Source organism: Pezoporus flaviventris, unplaced genomic scaffold (assembly GCF_033815535.1).
Source record: "Pezoporus flaviventris isolate CSIRO_AGI_PZ_B2104156 unplaced genomic scaffold, CSIRO_AGI_Pfla_v1 ptg000013l, whole genome shotgun sequence".
Lineage (NCBI taxonomy): Eukaryota > Metazoa > Chordata > Aves > Psittaciformes > Psittacidae > Pezoporus > Pezoporus flaviventris.
The window spans coordinates 29748676-29767239 of record NW_026892561.1 but is presented as its reverse complement, the minus strand read 5'-3'; the positions used below and the strand labels follow the sequence as shown (position 1 = coordinate 29767239).

General features: G+C 44.0%; 1 protein-coding gene across 4 annotated transcripts in view; it reads right to left on the bottom strand.

Annotated features, from left to right (window-relative positions):
- Nucleotides 1-18564, bottom strand: part of PLD1 (phospholipase D1) — a 72216-nt gene that overhangs the window by 13282 nt on the left and 40370 nt on the right. For 3 of the 4 annotated variants that reach the window (XM_061452558.1, XM_061452562.1, XM_061452559.1), the window contains 11 exons: nt 17282-17434; nt 16362-16511; nt 14974-15057; nt 13158-13239; nt 10200-10310; nt 8314-8520; nt 7432-7645; nt 6392-6505; nt 4235-4363; nt 3773-3891; nt 3515-3628 (listed from right to left, as the gene is read on the bottom strand). In XM_061452558.1, coding sequence (XP_061308542.1) covers nt 3515-3628; nt 3773-3891; nt 4235-4363; nt 6392-6505; nt 7432-7645; nt 8314-8520; nt 10200-10310; nt 13158-13239; nt 14974-15057; nt 16362-16511; nt 17282-17434 — 1477 coding nt within the window. The remainder of the gene's footprint in view (nt 1-3514; nt 3629-3772; nt 3892-4234; nt 4364-6391; nt 6506-7431; nt 7646-8313; nt 8521-10199; nt 10311-13157; nt 13240-14973; nt 15058-16361; nt 16512-17281; nt 17435-18564) is intronic. The other variant, XM_061452561.1, reaches the window with a different exon arrangement.

Sequence of the window (18564 nt, the reverse complement as noted above, 5' to 3'; positions counted from 1 at the left end):
ACCAAAGCCCCTTGCTTTGAAAGACAACTTTACTGTGAGGAGACAAGTTTATTCTAAATCAGGGATGCCACCTGATGCAACAGGACTATCACACAGGACCATCCCTTTCCAGCACTATGGCTTCCCAGCGTATCATCCACCTGCCCTTCCCTGCCTTCCTCTTCATCCCTCCACACATCAGCACCCCAACTGCTCTTCACACCAGGCTGCCTGGTCTTACAGGACTATCACACCACAACCATGTACCGTCGCTTGTCCTGAAAAGCTGGCTCAGCATCACCCAAACATCTTGCACCAGGTACAACAGATGGTGTCCCCATGCTCCTTCCTCTCCTCTTCCTCAGACCTCTCAATACCTCCGTGGAAGGCTGTGCCAAGCTTGTCACCTCTAACTTCTTTTACTGATACGACAGTAACAATTCTGATGTTTGCTGTGGGCTAGTGCATAACTCCTGAGCAGTGCAAGCTCTCATGCAGACTTCAAAGAGGTAAGGGCATTAGCCACTGCCAGAGCATTAAATTTTCATTGCATTTGCATCAGGAACTGGATATTGCCTCACATCACATCTTTTGCAGTGCTGGCTTTGGCCGATAATTGCAAACCCTGGAATGGAGATAGATGGAAAAACCCTGACATTGCCTTTAGCTATTTGACTCTTGCAAAAAATCAATGTGCAATCACTTTGCTATTGCAAGCAAAGCCCAGAAGTTCAAAGGAAAGAGGGCAAAAGACCATGTCTGACTAACCCATGGAGCTGCTAGGCTCCCTTCCTTCTTCCCAGCCTGTACCTCCACACTGTTTCCCATACACACTGCACTCATCCTCCCTGCCCTTGTCAGGGCCACTCCTGTGGTCCTCACCTGCCTGAAAACGCTTTCCTGCTCCTCTTGTCTGATAAAGGAGAGCAAAACCAGATGGTTCAACGAGGTCAAAATGTGCTGCTGACAAGTCAGTGGCTCAGCCATTGCAGCAGTGTTGCAATCTCCAGATACTTTGTGTTTTCCCTTCCTCTGATCTGCCCACAATTGAAGACAGATTCCAAACAAGCTCAGAAACAAGAAAAAGAGCAGCCAGACTTTCTTCAATCACCCCACAGCCAGGACAGGCACTATATGCTGGGTTTTGCTTCAGGACAGTAAATTCTACCTCTAAAGTCCCTACACAACACCAAAATGGGAATAACATGGGCACGGCTGTCAGCCAGCCAAGGGATTCAGTATCAAAACAATATTGTTCTAGTTTTTCTGGATAAAAAGTTAGTGAAAGGTTTTAGGGTATTTCTGATTTCTGCGTTGCACTGTACCACTGGAAGGAGACATGAGCACGAGCAGCCCTCTGGCCCAAAACTACCATATTGGACAGGCAAGAGGTTGATACTCCTGTGACTGCAGGAAAGGAGAAGATGCACAGGGACACCCTGATGCGCACCCCAGGAGCTCCAGAAAGAGGCGAACCAGGAGAAGGTATATGTGTGTGTAGATCCAGTCTTTCCCTCTCACCACCTCCTGTGGCAACCAAATCTGAAACCTTCATCAGGAGAAGAGCTCGAGCCGCTCACTGACCCGCAGCAGGGACTACAGGGATGCTTCAGGACACTTTCGTCATCTGAGGACCGATGGAAACCAGGCCAGTGTGAACATTATGGAGAAGACTGCCAATATTACAGTATGTGCAAGCAAAACCATGGCTCAGAGCTTGAGGAGATCATCCAGAAATCATAAGCAAGCAGCCCAGAGTCAAGGAACCTGTATCCAGTGTCAAGGAAGACTGTACTCGGGCAGGGTGCACCAGCCTAGACAGAGGAGCCACCCTCGCCATTTCCACCATGCCTGGTGCTGCAAATGCTCTTCTTTATTGTCTTCCCTCATACTGAGAAGGCTGGTACATTGCAGGGCAACATGTTTTCAGACTAATATCATATGGTTTTATTTATCTGTCTCTAAGCAGGACTGGGCTACCCTGACAAGTCTCTCAAAGCTGCAATTTGACATAAATTAGAAATGAGCAAGGCAGTTTCAAGTGAATAATCTACAAGACAAACCTGCTCTCTTTTTGCTTTTTATGGCATCACTGAAACAGCCCCTCATTTCTGGGAACATATCAGTTATTTGCATTACCCCAGCAATGCTGTGACAAGGCTAGTTTTCAACAACTCGCCCACTACTCAGTACTGGTGTATGCAGCATTTAACAGTTATTGAGTTTCATCCTCCTTTTCCACAGGCTGATGCCCTGAGCCAGCAGCTCTGCAGTATAGACTAAAGGAAAGCTGGACCTAGACAGTGCTCAGTTCCATTTCTCCTTAAGGGACTGCTTCCAGTTCTTAATCAGCAGATCCTAACTTTTTGCTACAGCAAGCCCCACAATTTAGAAGCTGAGGCTTATGTTGTGGTTAGAGCATGCTATGGGGACACAAGCCTCCTCACATGCAGGAGAACAAAGTTTCCCAAAAAGCTGGTGTCACAGTCGCAGCTGGGGAGGCATTTACAGCCACAGAGAAGCACGAGGATGCCTGAAGTGAGACTATTTTTCAACAAGCTGTTTAACAAGCATTGTTTTGGAGGCCGGTGTAACACACCCAAGATCCACGACAAGATCCCTGGCCATTCCTCACATTACGCGGCTTGGAGCAGACAATGCCCTGGCAGCCCAGAAACCGAGAAAAATGTGTCTTATTACACCAAGCTTCCCCAAGTGTTGCTGATATCTGGGTAGACCACTTTTTACAAAGAGAAAAGGCAGGCATCTTGCCTGGTTTTGGTGTAATTGCTCTTATTTTGTACATCTTTCATCCACAGAGACACACAATTGTTTTGCTGCTTCAGCATAACTGTTTTGACTATATTCTTCCACAAGTCCATGTGTCTGCTGGGTAACAGTAGTATTCAATATATGCACTCAGTCTAGCTAGCTGCGTTTTTAGACAGAGGTATCTCTGAAACTATGACTGTGAGGATGATTGTCACAAATGAGACTGTGGGCTGAGTGTGCAGAACTGCAAAGCACCCACAGGGCTGAATGGCTCCATGATAAAATGCAGATGAAGTTCAATGCAACATCTCTGAGATTCCACTTAATGCTGGGCTCTAGGTGACCACCAAATGTTCAACTGAAGCATTGGGGGCCTGGTTAGACTGTTCTAAGATTTGAGATAAATATTCAGTGGGCAACCTCAACCCATCAGGCCTTCCCAAAACATAAAATATAAATGTTAGGCATTAGAAGAGCAGCAGAAAACAAAATAGCAAATTACACAGCCATACAAAGTCATGGTGTTCCCACAGCTTGAGTACTGCTTACAGCTTGGTCCTCTTACCTCAAAGGTGGAGGTATAAATTAATGCATTTCTACTGAAAGTTGCATTATTTTACTGTAATTTAGGACGTGACCACCTATGCTGTGTAATTTTATAATTTGAAGTTCTGCAGAGGGTCTGTCAGGCATCAACATTTCCTGCTGGAAAGATGCAAAACGGGCTGTCTTAGGAGAATGTGAGCAGACCATCAGCACCCACCTGGACTGTGGCATTAACAGCCTCGGGCACCTGATACTTCAACTCATTAGCAGTCTGCTGAGATTTTGGCAGCAAGAATGGGTAGGACAGGGATCGGTATTTGGGCTTCATAATCTGCCCGGGGAAAAAAGAAAACAAATGCAACTTGATGACACTGCAACACAGCAGGATAACATTAAAAATTAAAGCGGAGGGCACGTGGATGAGGCAGGGGCTGTATTCGTTTCTGTGTCCCCAGCAGTGACGCCCACACCCCACCTTGGTGAAGTTCCAGCGCTGGATGAAGTGTCGGGCAACATCCCGCGCTGCTTTGCCGTGTACCACGGAGGAGATGTCATGCCAGGGCATCCTTGGGGTGGTGTATCTGTCAATGAAGTCTACAGGATAGGACAGCATGTTTAGGCCTTCTCAGAAAAAAAAAGACATGAATGTGGAAAAGCATGGCATGCCCCCCTCAAACGGAAGCTTCTGGGACACAGCACTGAGGGCTGTGCAGAATACTCATCATGCAATCACCTGCAGTCCAAGTCCATGGACCGTAACGGCATAATTGGCCCTAGAACCTCTCAAAGACAGTTCTGCTGCTCCCTCCTAGCAGCCAAATCAAAATTGTCTCATTACCTCTGTCTCAGTAAGAGCAAAAAATATGGTTTGAGGCTGAAAAGATGCAAAAGAGGGTTCGGGGGAATGTAATGATTTCCACGGTGCAAAGCCACTTACCAGCAAAAGGTTTGTCAAGTTGAACCCAGTCTTTAAAGACGAAGTTGCAGTAGTCTTTTCCATGCCAGAACCTGGTTTCCCCAAGCAGCTCGCCAACACCTGTCTTCAAGCTGCGGATGGATCCTTTATCTGTCACAGGCAAACAAGACAACAAATCCACACACTCCAAAGTTATGTCTGTCCATCTCACACTGCTGGTGAGAGATTCTCTGCGATGGAACAGCACTTGTAGGACCTCCCAGTCCCAGTCAGCTGAAGCCGATTTCTCCCTACTCTTCCTGATGCTTTCAAAAGATGTATATTAGTATTTTTTTCTTCCCTATTTTAGAATTTGTTATACCATCAGAACTAGTTATATATAGGAGTCTGTTATGGAAACAAGAAGCAGATGCTAAATTCTCCATACACTACACTGAAAAACTCACCCTATAATCATTTGTTTTTTCCACAGTCCAATGAATGACACCTAAATGTGGCAGTCCAGTCCCAGCTGTGACTGACCTCAGTGGATATATGTACAGAAACATTAAATAAATTATCCACTTAATATATCTTACAATAATAATGAAGTAATTCCAACTTCCCTGCTGGAGTATTTACAAATTTGCCTCTGTAGGAGGGTATATCTCATCTGACAGAAGCTAGTCTTTATTAACTAGAATGAAATGATTTAATCATGTTCCTTCACTAATGTTTTATTTTGTATTTCCAAGTAACAATGCCATCTTTTCATACAATTTTACATGTTAAACAAATGGATTCTGAATTCCAAATTGGTGATTAAAAATAGTCTAAAATATTCCGTCCTAACAGGATCCCTCTTCTACAGCGCATATTTTGGTGCAGAGTGAATTTTTTTTTCCCTCTATTTTTAAGGAAACCAAAAACATTGGCCTAGACCATAAACATTTAACTAGCATTATTTACTGACCCTGAGAGCAGTCTTCATCTACTGTACCAAATACTACTGAAATAATCACATAGTAACAGGCTAGCAGCAGAAGCCTTCTAACTCAACCACATTAACAGGTAAGCATGAAAACCCCTTACCACAACCCCCTTTCAACAGTCAACAAAATACACATTGGCAGCAGTGCAACAAGACTGGTTCACACAAAGCAAGCCCTGCCAGCACTGCTGTAACTCCGCTGAGCTAAGCCAAGCCATGCCAGAAACACCATGCAGCAGGTAAGCATCACAGCTGCATCAGGAAGCTTGAGTTTCTAGTGAGAGTCCAGGTGGAGCTGGGGAATCACTGACTCAGCATGCTCAAATGGGAATGGGTGGGACATGCTGTGTGGCTAAAACACACTTCATGTACTGAGCTTTGATGACTGTATGCTGACTCACGAATGAGCATGAGGTGACCGCAGGGGAGACCACAATTAATTTCCACAAAGCAAATGCTTCTCTTCCTTGTTACCTACCACTACTTTGTAACCAGTATTTTACAATTGGTAATTAAGGCCTTAGCAGAAAACGTTAGCATGAGGAAGATGCCAAGTAACTGCCCCTCACCCCATATCAGAACTCAACGGGATCCCTATGAGGTACTGAAACAGGCCCTTTCAACATCAGTCCAGAGATCAGGACAGGACAGTAGTTAAGAGAAAATCCTTTCTCAGTTAAGTATGCTTTTATTGACTTCAATGAGGGACAAAAGGGAAGGCCCAAGTCTTCCAACCAAACATAGGTCTGTCAGCAGACACTTTGCTGTGTCCTTTCCCTGCATGTCTTCCTGCATTAGGTTTAACTTGAAGTACCCATTGCGGAAGTTCCATATTCCAGTAACAAGCCCCTTCCTTTGCAGGATGAGAGCTGCTGAAATAATCATAGGCCAGAATCAGAGCTATTTCCTTAACTGTTCCGTGGTGTTATTGCAAATAATGTTGATTTGTTCAGGGTTTGTTGCTGTTGTGGGTGGTGTTTTTGTTTGTTTGGTTGGTTTTTTTTATAATTATTATTTATTTATGCTACAGTTTTTGTAGCTTCTGGAGAAGACTTCTGTCAGGATGTCCTCAGAGGGGTGCTGAAGATGCTGGGAAATCAACAAGCAGCAAAGGCTGATCCTGGCACTCAACCTAACTCTCACCATAGTTATAACACAAGCACATCAGCAGCTAAAGCCTGAAGGCACCTCTGCCTTCTTCCACTTACCCTCCCGAGGCTCTGTGAGCCCCTGTTTGGATTCACTGTGGTGATGGAAGATTTTCAGATGGGGCTTTAAACTCTGGATTATATTTGGTTGACTTCTAGTGGGGTTATAGTAACCTGCAGGAAGTCGAGATGCTCTATTCACAGCAAAAACACACGTCAACCAACTACATTGGTGCCTGGATCCTGTCTGAAGACACCTTGCATGTCAGGAGCTCAAACAAGATGTCAGTTTGCTGAAACTACAAGTGACCAATAGGCAAAGGACCAAATTCAAGACCTAGCTGGTTTTAAACCAGATATATTGAAGCAGTGAAGCCATTGATATGTCCTGAGCCAACTGCAACCAAGGCAAACAATGCTCCACCAAGGCTTCCTCTGGCCAGAGGCAGGAGGAAAATCTGCAGGGGTTGGTGGAAACTCAAGTAGGTTCCCATCACAACCAATATACAGCTTTAAGAACGGAGGACTTCAGGGAACAGATTTCAGGAAGTACTTCATGCTAGAACAAATGTCAGTAACAAAATGTAATTTTAGCTCTGAAGTGGTTTTTAATGTGGAGAATTAAAAGCTGTGTTCAAATATTCAACTGTTGAATAGTATCTCCTCTCTAGTAAGCAGGTGAAGTGTGAATACTTCCATTTAAGTGAACTGATTTAAACCTAGGTAACACTGGCCTATGAGAGATAATCATATTCAGAAACTGTTTTGCTTGTTACAATAAACACAAGTTGAAAAATGAAAGAGTCAATTTTCCAACAATATAAACATTAGGTGTCATGTACACTACATCATGTCATCTGATGATTTATGACAATTGCTAATTAATGAAACTCAAATCAAAACTTTCCCTGTACATTTTGCAGTGACACAAATTTATGTATTGACAACAGTTATTATTCGGAGAGTTAAGAAATTCATCAGCTTTCCTTCCTTACAAAAGAACACGTTACCCTAGAAATTATGTGAATCTGCATGCACAGGCACCCACCCACCTCCACTCACGCTTTATTTATGTTGTTTAGTTAAAAAACATTACTTACTTGATTCACTGTCGATGCTGCTGACGCTGTCAGCATGGTGCATGCCGTGTTTATGGAGGTGCTTGTAAATACTGAACCTTGAAAACTTTTTGGGTTTTCCTACTCCTTTCATTTTTGATGTGTCTGGGGCATCATCAGCATTTCTCTGGAACAAGGGGCTTTCGGGGGACAGAGCTTGTGACTGCAGGGGAACATGTTCAGACTCTGCTGCAGACTTAAAAGACACAAAACATTGCTGCAGGTGATGTCTGGACAGGTTACCCATTAATTACAGCTTATCATGTAATATCAATACTCAAACAACCATGAGCCAAATTTTGCCCTGTGACAAGGACGTATGTCAGTGGGAACTAGGAATGCTTGAGAGGGAGTCTGTACTGAGGAGGCACTCAACAGAACCCAGTATTACTAGCAGTATTATGATTCCATAAATTTACTCTAGATTACTACTCCCCTTAAAATTCTCATAAACCTAAACCTCTCTGAAATTTTAGAGATATGCTGTTACATACAGACCCAGGTTAGCAGAAAGTTCAGCAAGCAAGGCACCTGCCAAGGGCCCAAGTATCCAGAAGTTCAGGGCACTCTGCAAATGCTTACCATGCATTTATAGCAGTTTGAGCATGAAAGCAGCCTTCAAACTGTAACTGCTGCTCCAAGCTCCAGAAGCTCAGCTGTTTATGTGCCCTAGTAACAGCTGGCCAGCATCGAGCCCTCAGGAGTCATTCAATGCTCAGACACTTTCTCCTTCCCACTACCATGCCTCTTTAAATCTCCTAAACCCAGCCCTATGCTTAGAAGGGGACAAGGCCTGTTCACTCCCACCGCAAACCTGACACGCAGATATTGAGCATGGCCACCAGCTGGAGTAAGCTCACTTACTGTAAGGTTAGTTGCTGACACTGACTTCACTGCCACCATTCGCTTCACGCTGCCCACATCTGTCAGGCGGTGCTCGTCGTCATCCCACCTGCCATATGCCAAGTCAATGCCACCCACAAATGCCACAGACTGGTCAACAATGACAAGCTTCTCATGGTGGGCCCAGAGGTACACGGAGGAAGACACATGGTCTGGGTGTCTCATCACCTGGGGAGAAAAGTCAGCACTCAAGCTCAGTGTCACAACTCAATTTGCATCCCTCCAGCCAGAGCTGCCCAGCTTGGTTTTGGCTGCTTGGAATGATGGGGAGACACTGGAGTTTTTAAAGATGCATCCACACAGACCCCTTAATTACTGAAGATACATGACTCCCCCATTTCTTGGGCTCAGCCTTACTGGCAGGCAGGTGCTTCCTCATAATGTAGGTATTCCCGAGCAGCAATTGTCACTGATGTTGGGATAGCAATAGTGTTCGTAAGAGGACAATGGTCAAGGGAACTTGACAGCAACAAATAAAATCATGCTTTCAGTAGAGCTGTAACAGCTGAGCTTTCAAACACAAGCCTGCTCCTAAAGAAAACAACATATTGGCAATCTGACTCACTACTTTGGTTGTTGCTGCTACATAAGTAAAATGAGAAGTTGGCTGTTTTTTTCCCCAGCAAGTTACTTGGCATTTCTTTACGAGATTCTTTTTGACATGTTTATGACAAAGTAATTTCTGTGTCTAAGTATACAGTATATATATTTTGTTAGAGCCATTAGACCAGCTTCCTGGGAAAAAAAGGTACAGAGTTTCACCTGGCTGCTCCCAAAACCTGTTACACAGCTAGCATGTATCTTCCAGTCTTGCTGAGAAGATGACAGTGAATAGATGCTTCCCTTCACTGTGACAACTGATCAAGTGACAATAAATCTATTATTCTAGCAGTTTGTTAGCCACCCTCATGCATAACATATACCTTATTGCTCATTAAAATGTACATCTCTGATTTCAAGAGACTAGATCTAGCCTTATTTGCTGGTTTGTCTACCACAACTCATTTTCTGCTTGGTGGCAGCACAGCAGAGTAACAGCACAGGACAGTGAAATACTGTTCATTTACGATTGTCCACACTGTTGACAGTATACACTCATACCGTGTAGTTATCCATTCCCTGGCTGGCTGAACAAGTCCTCAGGTCCTCTGAGAAGACCTGATCATCTTCCTGCACCTGCTCCAGTATGCATTTATGGTTCATAAGCTCCATCACGCAGCAGGACACAGTGCTGTGGGTGAGAGCTCACCTGGCCTGTTGGCATGACTCCTTAGCCATCACCTGTGTTGCCGTTCTTTGGAGTGCCTTTCTGTTAGTAGCACATGCAAAATGCTGAGCCCCCTTGGCCCCTGCCCAGCTGGACCTGGAGCCTGCTGGTACTGCCAGAGATCTGCTGGTACTGGGTATTTTCCTATGGATGTCCCTGCCCACGGCAGGGGGGTTGGAACTAGATGATCTTAAGGTCCTTTCCAACCCTAACTATTCTATGATTCTATGATGGGAACTCAAACATCCAGCATTGACTCTTGTCATCTACATTTGAACAGAAATGCTGAAATGAGACATTCTCAAATTGTAACTTTCCATTTGATGTAACCCTATTAGCTTCTCACATGAAATATGTTTCTTGTAAATTAGATGAATAACTGCTTTGGCAAGTCTAAACTAAGCAATTTTATGTTCAATTATAAACAAAAGAAATGAAATTGCCAGATGTGGTAATCACTCTATGTCTTCTCAGACTATTACCACTGTACCAGTTCACACTCATTTCGGTGTGAAGGTCAGCACTATCAAGAATAAACAAATGCAAATGTCTTTCATACAGCTGCTCGATGCAGAATTACCTTAATGTTTGGATGGAGGTGCATAAGCGTCCGCTTGCTATATTCACTGTTGATACCTAGGGCAAGCTCCACCTCTTTGTACAGCATCACAAAAATCCTCACTCCTTGTTGCTGTCAGAAAAGAAGAGAAAAACATGCTATGCAGGTATATGAATGGATACAGTCCAATTCCAAAGTGAGGAGAAACCATGGTGACCCCACAGCATGCAAGGACCCATACTTCTCAGGAAAGCCTTCCAGCTCAGTAGCTGGATTCAAGAGCTGAGCTATGCCAAAACCCACAAGAAGTCATTCTTACAGTACCCCCTTTTAAACTTCCTTTGAGGTAAGATTTTGCAAACATGATTCACTCCACATTTAATCATGTGGCACACATCCACTGAAGCTCAATTTTCTGCTGCTTCATGTTTCCCTGGGGTTTGCTTGTGGTTGAAAACCTCTGCAGGACAATACCAGCGCAGTTATATGGACATCTCTCTCCTGAAGGGGATGCAACCGGCTCAATGCCAGTAAACAAGTTCTTTCTGCTGGTAGAGCTAAACAAGCTGCTGGAGTACAATGAGCAGTGCTACAAGGATGGTCTTTTAGTGACCAGAATGGTATCCACAGTAGGATTTCTAACGACACTTGTTAAAGCACTTTTAAAACTTCCAAGTACTTCCCAAACCTCAGCACACGCTGGTCACACACTGGGACACCTTCAGTAGCCATAAATCAGCATGATTTAAAACCCTGCAGTGGAGTTTGCTAGCTGAAATTTCCCACAACCTTTTAAGTTCCTATTCCCATAAAGCTGCTTCTGAGAGCTTAGGCAGTCTCCAAATTGTGGATGTTATTCTGCTCTCCACTGCACCCAGAGAACTCCTAGGCAGCACCATAAATACATAAAGGACAGCCTTACCACATACATAGACACTAACTTGCTGACCATCCTGTCAAGTCAAAGAATTGCCACAAGTGAAAGATCTGGTAAGTATTTCCAGAAACGAACCTTAAAACACTCCTCACTCTTACAAGGTATTTATAGGAAAATCGTGTCAACATGACAAAGATAAATTCTTTCACCCAGTGGGCATGCCCTATGGCCGTGTTTCATTTGCCAGAAAATGACTACTTCCAAATCAACAACAGGCACAAAAACATTGTATTTTTTAATAGGCATGTGGAGGGTTGAGGACTGTGCTGGTCTGGAAGGGCAGGGTGTCAAAGCCTAATTCAGTTTGTCCACCTGGAATCCTGCCCTTCTACCACACCAAGAGTTCAAGAGTCTTCCCGTCTGTGCTTTGCTTTCTGACTCACTGCTTACATGGAGCAAACTACCATTCCTAGCACTGGTGTTATCACAGGTTGGGTGAACAACTGAAGCACAGCTCACATTCATAAACACTTCACACTTGGATTCTCTGTCTGCCTCATTTGGCTCCATGAAACATGTTCTCTACAGTCTGGATCCAGATGCGTTATTGGAAAGCAGAGTACAACCAGCAACAAAATGAACTGTTCACTGAGATGAAAATGCTTAAAGAGAAACAGCGCTAGCAGATCCTTGCTTATACCATAAAGTGCTGCACAAGAAAGAAAAGCATGTAACAGCATAGAACTGACCAAGAGAGGCAGGAAAGGCATCAGGTCAACAGCAGGTCTGAGCTTTTTCTCGAGGAGGAACAGCAGAGGAAAAATTAAAACAGAAGGAAAAAAGCCTTATCAAGTTTATACAGTAAGCATTTGCTTACTTAACACAAGCATGTATTAACTCAGATACACAGCAATGCAAGTGGAAGTCCTAGTCTCCGAACCATATTTATCACATTCCTGTTAATAAGCTGACCACCACAGTCCAGCTCTGGGGAATATGATGATGCCTGTATTTGTACATTTTCTTTTCCTCCTGCTTTGCTGAAGCCCTTTCCTCACTTTTCTTCTCCATAGTAATGCACCAGGGCCCTCATAACCAGTTGCCACCTGAGAAGGGACAGGGAGGGAGGACACAGCTGATCTGCCTCATCTTAGTGGCCACAAGAGCCATGAGAATACAGAAAGGGGTGGGTAGGAACGAAGAAAACCAGTAGACATACACATAGTAAAGAACAACTACCAAAAGAATAAAGTATTTTCTAACCAGAAGTTCTCCCTCTAAATAAAAATAAGACAACACAAAAACCTTTCAGGGTTTGGCCTTATACGCTGCACTAAAATTTATTATTACTGATGGTAGCAAAGAGCTATAGCATGAAGAGCTTTGGGCAGCATGGCCCAGGCTGAACAAAAGCAAGAGGGGCTCCACCAGTGGTAATGGGGCTGGAAAACATCAGGATGATGTTTAATGTCAACAGGCACTTCTTTACTACAGCAAGGAACAATGGGTGAACAGGCAGAACATCAGTTCTTTGGTGTTTAGTTTTAGCAAGGACCTTTGCAATCTGTCAGCTATGGAAAACCCAATGAGGTAGCTATCACGAGATAGCATGAACCTCTGAATGAAGCCAAGTGACTTTTTGCTAATGACACCCTGATTTTCTTGTCGGGCTGACAGCTGCAGCACAGACACACAACACATGGTAACAACAGAAAGGATCTGCACAACATAGCAATGTACAAAACACCTACCAAGAATCACCACAAAGCGTTTAGTCTTTCCTGTACCTCTCAATTACATATGCCATGTGGAGAGCACCGGATAGCAACAGCAGCTGGGGCAGTCATAATGCAATACTGAAATGACCCAAACCTGAGGACTCAAAGGAGCAATCAGAGATCTACCTTATTGCCTCCAAGCTCTTCCAAACCCAAATAGGGGGAGCAAATCAAAACAGGCCATCTGAAATGAGGCTTGGCCAGCTTTAACTCTCATCTCCACCAAAATAAATGGTGCAAACACTCCAGTCCACTATGATCCTGTAACTGCATGGACACATGGGGTTTTCTGCAGGGTAAAGGTTGCAGCTGGAGCTCACTTACTGCCTTCCGCTTGAGGATACAGTCCAGCCGCCAGCGATTTCCTTCCACAACAGGTCGTTTCATGAAGATTTCTGGGCTGAGCCTAATAAAAAAAAGGGGTGGAAAATACCACGTCATGTGCAGTCTGCAAACAAAGCACTGGCCTAAATAATCATCTTGGGAAGCAAAGAAATCAAAGTTGATACAGAATGGATGCAAAGGCTCATGTCCCAGAGTGATAGATTCTCCACACCATGCTCTTTGTATTTTAATAACAGAGCATTATAGAGGGCAGCGGGTGCGTCCAGCACATTCGCCTTAGTATTCAACACCACCTGAGACCAGGCTTAACAGTGATGTATAAATCAGGAAACTCAGACTCTATAAAAGAAAGATACAATGAAAGAAAACCCCAAGATAGATTTGAAAGAAATAATAGACATAAAAAATAAGGTGGGATTTCACCTCTCCTGGCACTTAGGCTATCTGAGTAGCATAGCTTTGTGCTGGATTTTCCTGGCTGCCTAAAGACAAAGCAATATGATCTCTCAAAAGGACAATTTAGTGATTCATAGCTTTAAGGAATACAGGGTATAATTGAGCAATCTCCTCTAACTCCTGCAAAGCAAGGTGGCAGAATTTCATTCCTTTACTTTTGTAGTGAGCACGAGAACTTGTGCTTGGATAGAGCATGTAGCTACACCCTAAAAACATGTTCTGACACCAGGATTTTTATCTTAAAATCCAAGTTTCAAATAAGTTTTGGAATTCTAAGATACTTTAACAATTGTCTGAACAAAACATTAAGCAAAAGATGATGGGTCTGAAATGCTGTGCTCTTGCATTGTGACCTGACGCTGCACATGGGGATGCAGTAGCATTGGGTTTATATGTGGTCATGTTAGGAAACATGTTTACCCATGTAAATGCTGACCTTGTATTTAATTTTCACATAATAATTGGCACCTAAGAACTAATCCTCCCAGTTCCAATGGTCAGTGGCTTAGTAGCAAGAGGTTCATTTTACACGTGGACAAAGATGAGCACAGAAACGTGCCTAAAGTTAAAGAGAAGGTCTGAGCCATACTCTGGCAGCCTGCCCTACTATCCCATCCACAAGATCCAGCCTGGCTCAACCAAATTAACCTCCCCAAAGGCAAGGCACAGCCATCATCCAGCCAAGAAACTCTGCCCCAAGGCTATGAGTTCCTGCCTCAGACAGGAACCAGAGCACTGGAGCACTGCATAAACATACTGAATTACTAGTTACGAAGCAGGCAGAGCCATGTTCTTAAGCAGCCACATGCTCCAAAGGGGTGACAAAACTCCCCCTACATTGCATGGCTCATTTAAGAGCAAAGCAAAAATCACACCCCTCCCAAGATGCTGGTATAAGGCTTTCCAAGACAGCAAGGAGGTGCTGAAAGGAGGATCCCACGCAGGATCCTATGGGAAGAGCACTATCAGAGGTGTTCGAGTGTCTACATTCTGTTCCCTTACACACTGAAAAAAAACTGTGCCCCTGGGCTTTGCAGCAATTTACACTCCTGATGAGCACCTCGAGCCATAATATTTGCAATTCAGGTGGTGCCTTCATGCAGTTTCAGGCCTTTCCCTGGAAGGAGACAACCAAGCTGTTGATTTCAAGCATGCACTTTTGCTGCCAACCTTCCTGAAAAGGCCTTTGAATACAACACAAGGAGATGTTTGGGTGTGCTGCCAAACCATCTGGCCGCACGGCTAGTTGCCATACTGTAGGGCCTCCAAACAGTGCCGCATTGTTGGGAACATCCCAAGAGAGGCAGCCGGTCAACATCCAAATTACATAAGTACAAACCACCAATCTGTGATGAAAATTTCTTCCTTAGCAGCTTCCATGGCATTTGCGACATCTTCAAAGTACCACTTAGCATTTACATACCTGTAAAAGCAAACAGCACATAGATTTGTTTCCCCCCACTCTGTTAAACAAAGTCCACAGCTGAAGACTGATGGGCTTCTGTGTAATGCCATTTGTATTCTCTTCTCAGAAGAAAACACAAATTTAATTTCAAAAATCAGGACAGCATGCAGGGAGAGCTTCATGCTGCCATTAGTAGCTTAATGAAACAGCATAATAAGAGATTATTAAGTGCCAGTTGGTACTCCTGCGAACCGCAGACAATATTCTTGGGGTTTGCTTGATGTGTGAGCTAGGTAGGGCTCTCAGGAAAGGACGGTGGAGTGGTGTGTGTTTAGATTTACAGAAACAACTTGCGCAGTAGCTGCTGCGAGGCAGAAGCTGCAATGAGACCACCGCAAGGATTTGCGTATAGCTAGAATCCAGTTTTTGAGGCGATTCTGGGAATGGCTTAGTGCAAGCAGGTTACACTGTGGACGGATGGATTTCTTGTGTGATTGTTTTGGCATGAAGCCCAGTCACCCTTAGACTATACCCAAATTTGCTTTTGCTGATTCTCTTTCGTTGCAAAGCCAGTCTGCAAGACCAGACTGATTATGTTCTTTACCCAATGAGTGATGTTCGCACTAGAACACATTTGTGGTGCCTGGAAAGGCAATGCTGTGCTACAGAATGAGAATCAGCATTGTCAATGTAGCAAGAAGGACAAATCTTGCAATTTAGAGCATGAAGGACATGAAGCGATGATTGGTTACAGAGGAGCACAGGCAAGACAGGCTGCAGCACAGCAGCTTTGGGAGGGAGCTATGGAGAAGGGAGTGGCCAAAGAGGCAGAGGTTTTCAACAGCACCTATGTTACTCTGAGTTTATAACCCAGAGAACAAAAACCTCACCCCTTAGAAAGTAGGATTTCTAGAATTAGAAACTGTGATAAAATTGAAGCCAGGAATATCTTCTGATAAAATATCAATTCTGATAAGCATTCTGCCAATTATATGTGCATCAAGATACCATTTTTATCCTTACAATAACAAATGCCCAGATGTTCACATTCAAATGCAACCTGATGTTACAAAACGCATTTAGCTGCAATGCAAAGCTGTAACAGGATCAAAGCACTCCTGTCACCAGTACTGCTGTTCCATTCCTGGTGGAGGAAACCTCATTTTTTTTGCCACTTATCTAATTATCAGTCTCTACAGCTACGGAGCACTAACAGCTCTACCCATCGGGCAGATGGTACCACAGGCAGGTGTGTGCTGTTCCTGCTGCAGGTAACAGCACCCAAGGCACTGAGCTGGTCACAGCCTCACCACAGTCCTCACCACTTGGCCAGTGTGTTCTCCCGCACGGCTGCGTAAGACCCGAAGCGGTGCTCTGTGAAGAAGTCCTTGCCATGTTTCCGAATAAACTCGTCTATGCCTTGCCTCCACCACTGGGCATGTCTGTAGCTGTTACACTTCAAAATCAATGACCTGTAAAACAGATGACGCATAGGGCAGGATGCTGAAGCCATAAATATTTAATTGGGCTGCTCCTCACTGCCTATACACATTGATAAACACACATGTAACAGTCATATTTTATTTAAGCAAAAAGGATTTTGATTTGTTGTTCTGTTTGTTGAAGAATACATCAGCACTGAGCTGCTCTGAGTGACTACCACAGGATTGCACTGCCAAGCATAAAATAAATAAAAAACAGATGAGATATAATTAACAGCATCATCTTAGCTCAGAGGGCAGCTGGATCAAGCTAATGCTGTATTTTTTAAAAGATGAATTTATACTGTACACTACCATAAAAATATTAAATATCACTTTATCCGAACTAGCATGTCTTTTCGGTAATACCCCAGCTGGGTTGTAGAACACATCCCTGCTTGAAGCATAAAGGGAACAGAGCACCTTGAAAATTATTGTACGCAATTGCTGCAAAACAAGACTGTGCAACTCAACAGGCAGCGCACCCCCAGGCCTGAGAAATAACCATAAGGATGGACAAACAGCAGCTGAGGCTCCAAATGACTTATTAAGACATCTGAAATGATCTGCATTACAGGCTAAATCCCCAGCAGGTGTAAACACACCAGCAGTGGCCTAGGCTCTGAGCCCTGCAGGAAGCTGAGCTGCACCATGTCAACCCAGCACACCTTGTTAACCCCTCTTGGAGAGCAGCATCGATTCCTATTTAACAAAAGCCAAAGCAAACTGAAAAGGGCCTAAATAAAGTCTGTGTTTCTTACCTAGAGAGATTGTCGATCTGCAACCCGTATTTTGTTTCCGTTTCTTTCTGGCCTATCTTAATGTTGAATTCCTTATCCACCAGCAGGACAAATGAAATGGCCCCCGAGTCTGGCTTCATGTACAGCAGGAAAGAGTCCTTCACCACCAGCCACCTGTATGGGCACAGTAACCAGGTAACTTGCATTCAGTGCGAGTCTTCAAAACACGAGCCGTAAAAAAAGGCCAAGTGCAAATAATTTATCAGGGAAAGGAAAGCATTCAACTAAATGGTAAAATTTTTTTCCAGGGGCTCCCTCAGTTTTCTAGAGCAGAAAAGTGCCTATTTTATGAACTTGGGTAATGAGTTTGAATTCAATAGAAGACTTTTAGAGTTATTTACACGATTCCTTTTTTGCAAGGTGTAACAGGATTCTTCCACCCCAGATCTTTATTCAGCTTGCATGCTATACAGAAGCTGACATTTCTAACATTAAGTATGATGTCAGGATCACTTTCACTGCTATCAAAAGATACAGAAAAAGTCATTTTGGAAAGCTTTTATTGCCAAGCAACATGCATCTTGTTAGAAACACATGATGAGAGATGACCGGCAGGTTTTACGTAAATACTGTAGCCTGAAGGCAACTCTGCGAAAAACCCCACATTTTTTTATTGTGAATGGCATTTCTAATTTTTAATCCCCCTGCAGCATCACTGGGATAACTGGCCCCCTCTGTCCCATAGGTTTCCACCACCAGACCTTCACCTCATTCTCCTGCACACTCAGAAATACACAAAGCAACAGAAACCACCACAAAAATCTGTTCATTCTTGTACATTTAGTAACAGCCTCAGCTCCTCATCTGCCTCCAGATCCCATAGTTTTTATTTTTTTCAGGGCCCTGAAAGAATTATCCCAGCATCACCTCTCATTTGGTGCCAAAATACCTCCCCTCTCCCTAATTTGGCCCATAATTTCATCATGGGTTACATTTCCCCTTTTTCTCCCAGGCAGCTCTGCATGCAGAGAAGCCCCTACCATGCCTGTTCACAGCATCACCCCACTGTCCTCCTCCACATCTCTTTCCACAGCCCCCATGGCCATAAACCACCCAACCTACTATAATAAGTGAAATGAATTTGGAGTATATAAAACCCAACGCCTGCAGCAAAGCTGCTGTGGGAAAAGGCTGGCTGCAGTCTGCCTCATGCTGAGGGGGGAGCTCTACTCCAGCTTGATGTGCCCTAAAATCCTTCACTTAACAGTAATATTTCCCAGAGAGGGTTATTTATTTGCTTACAT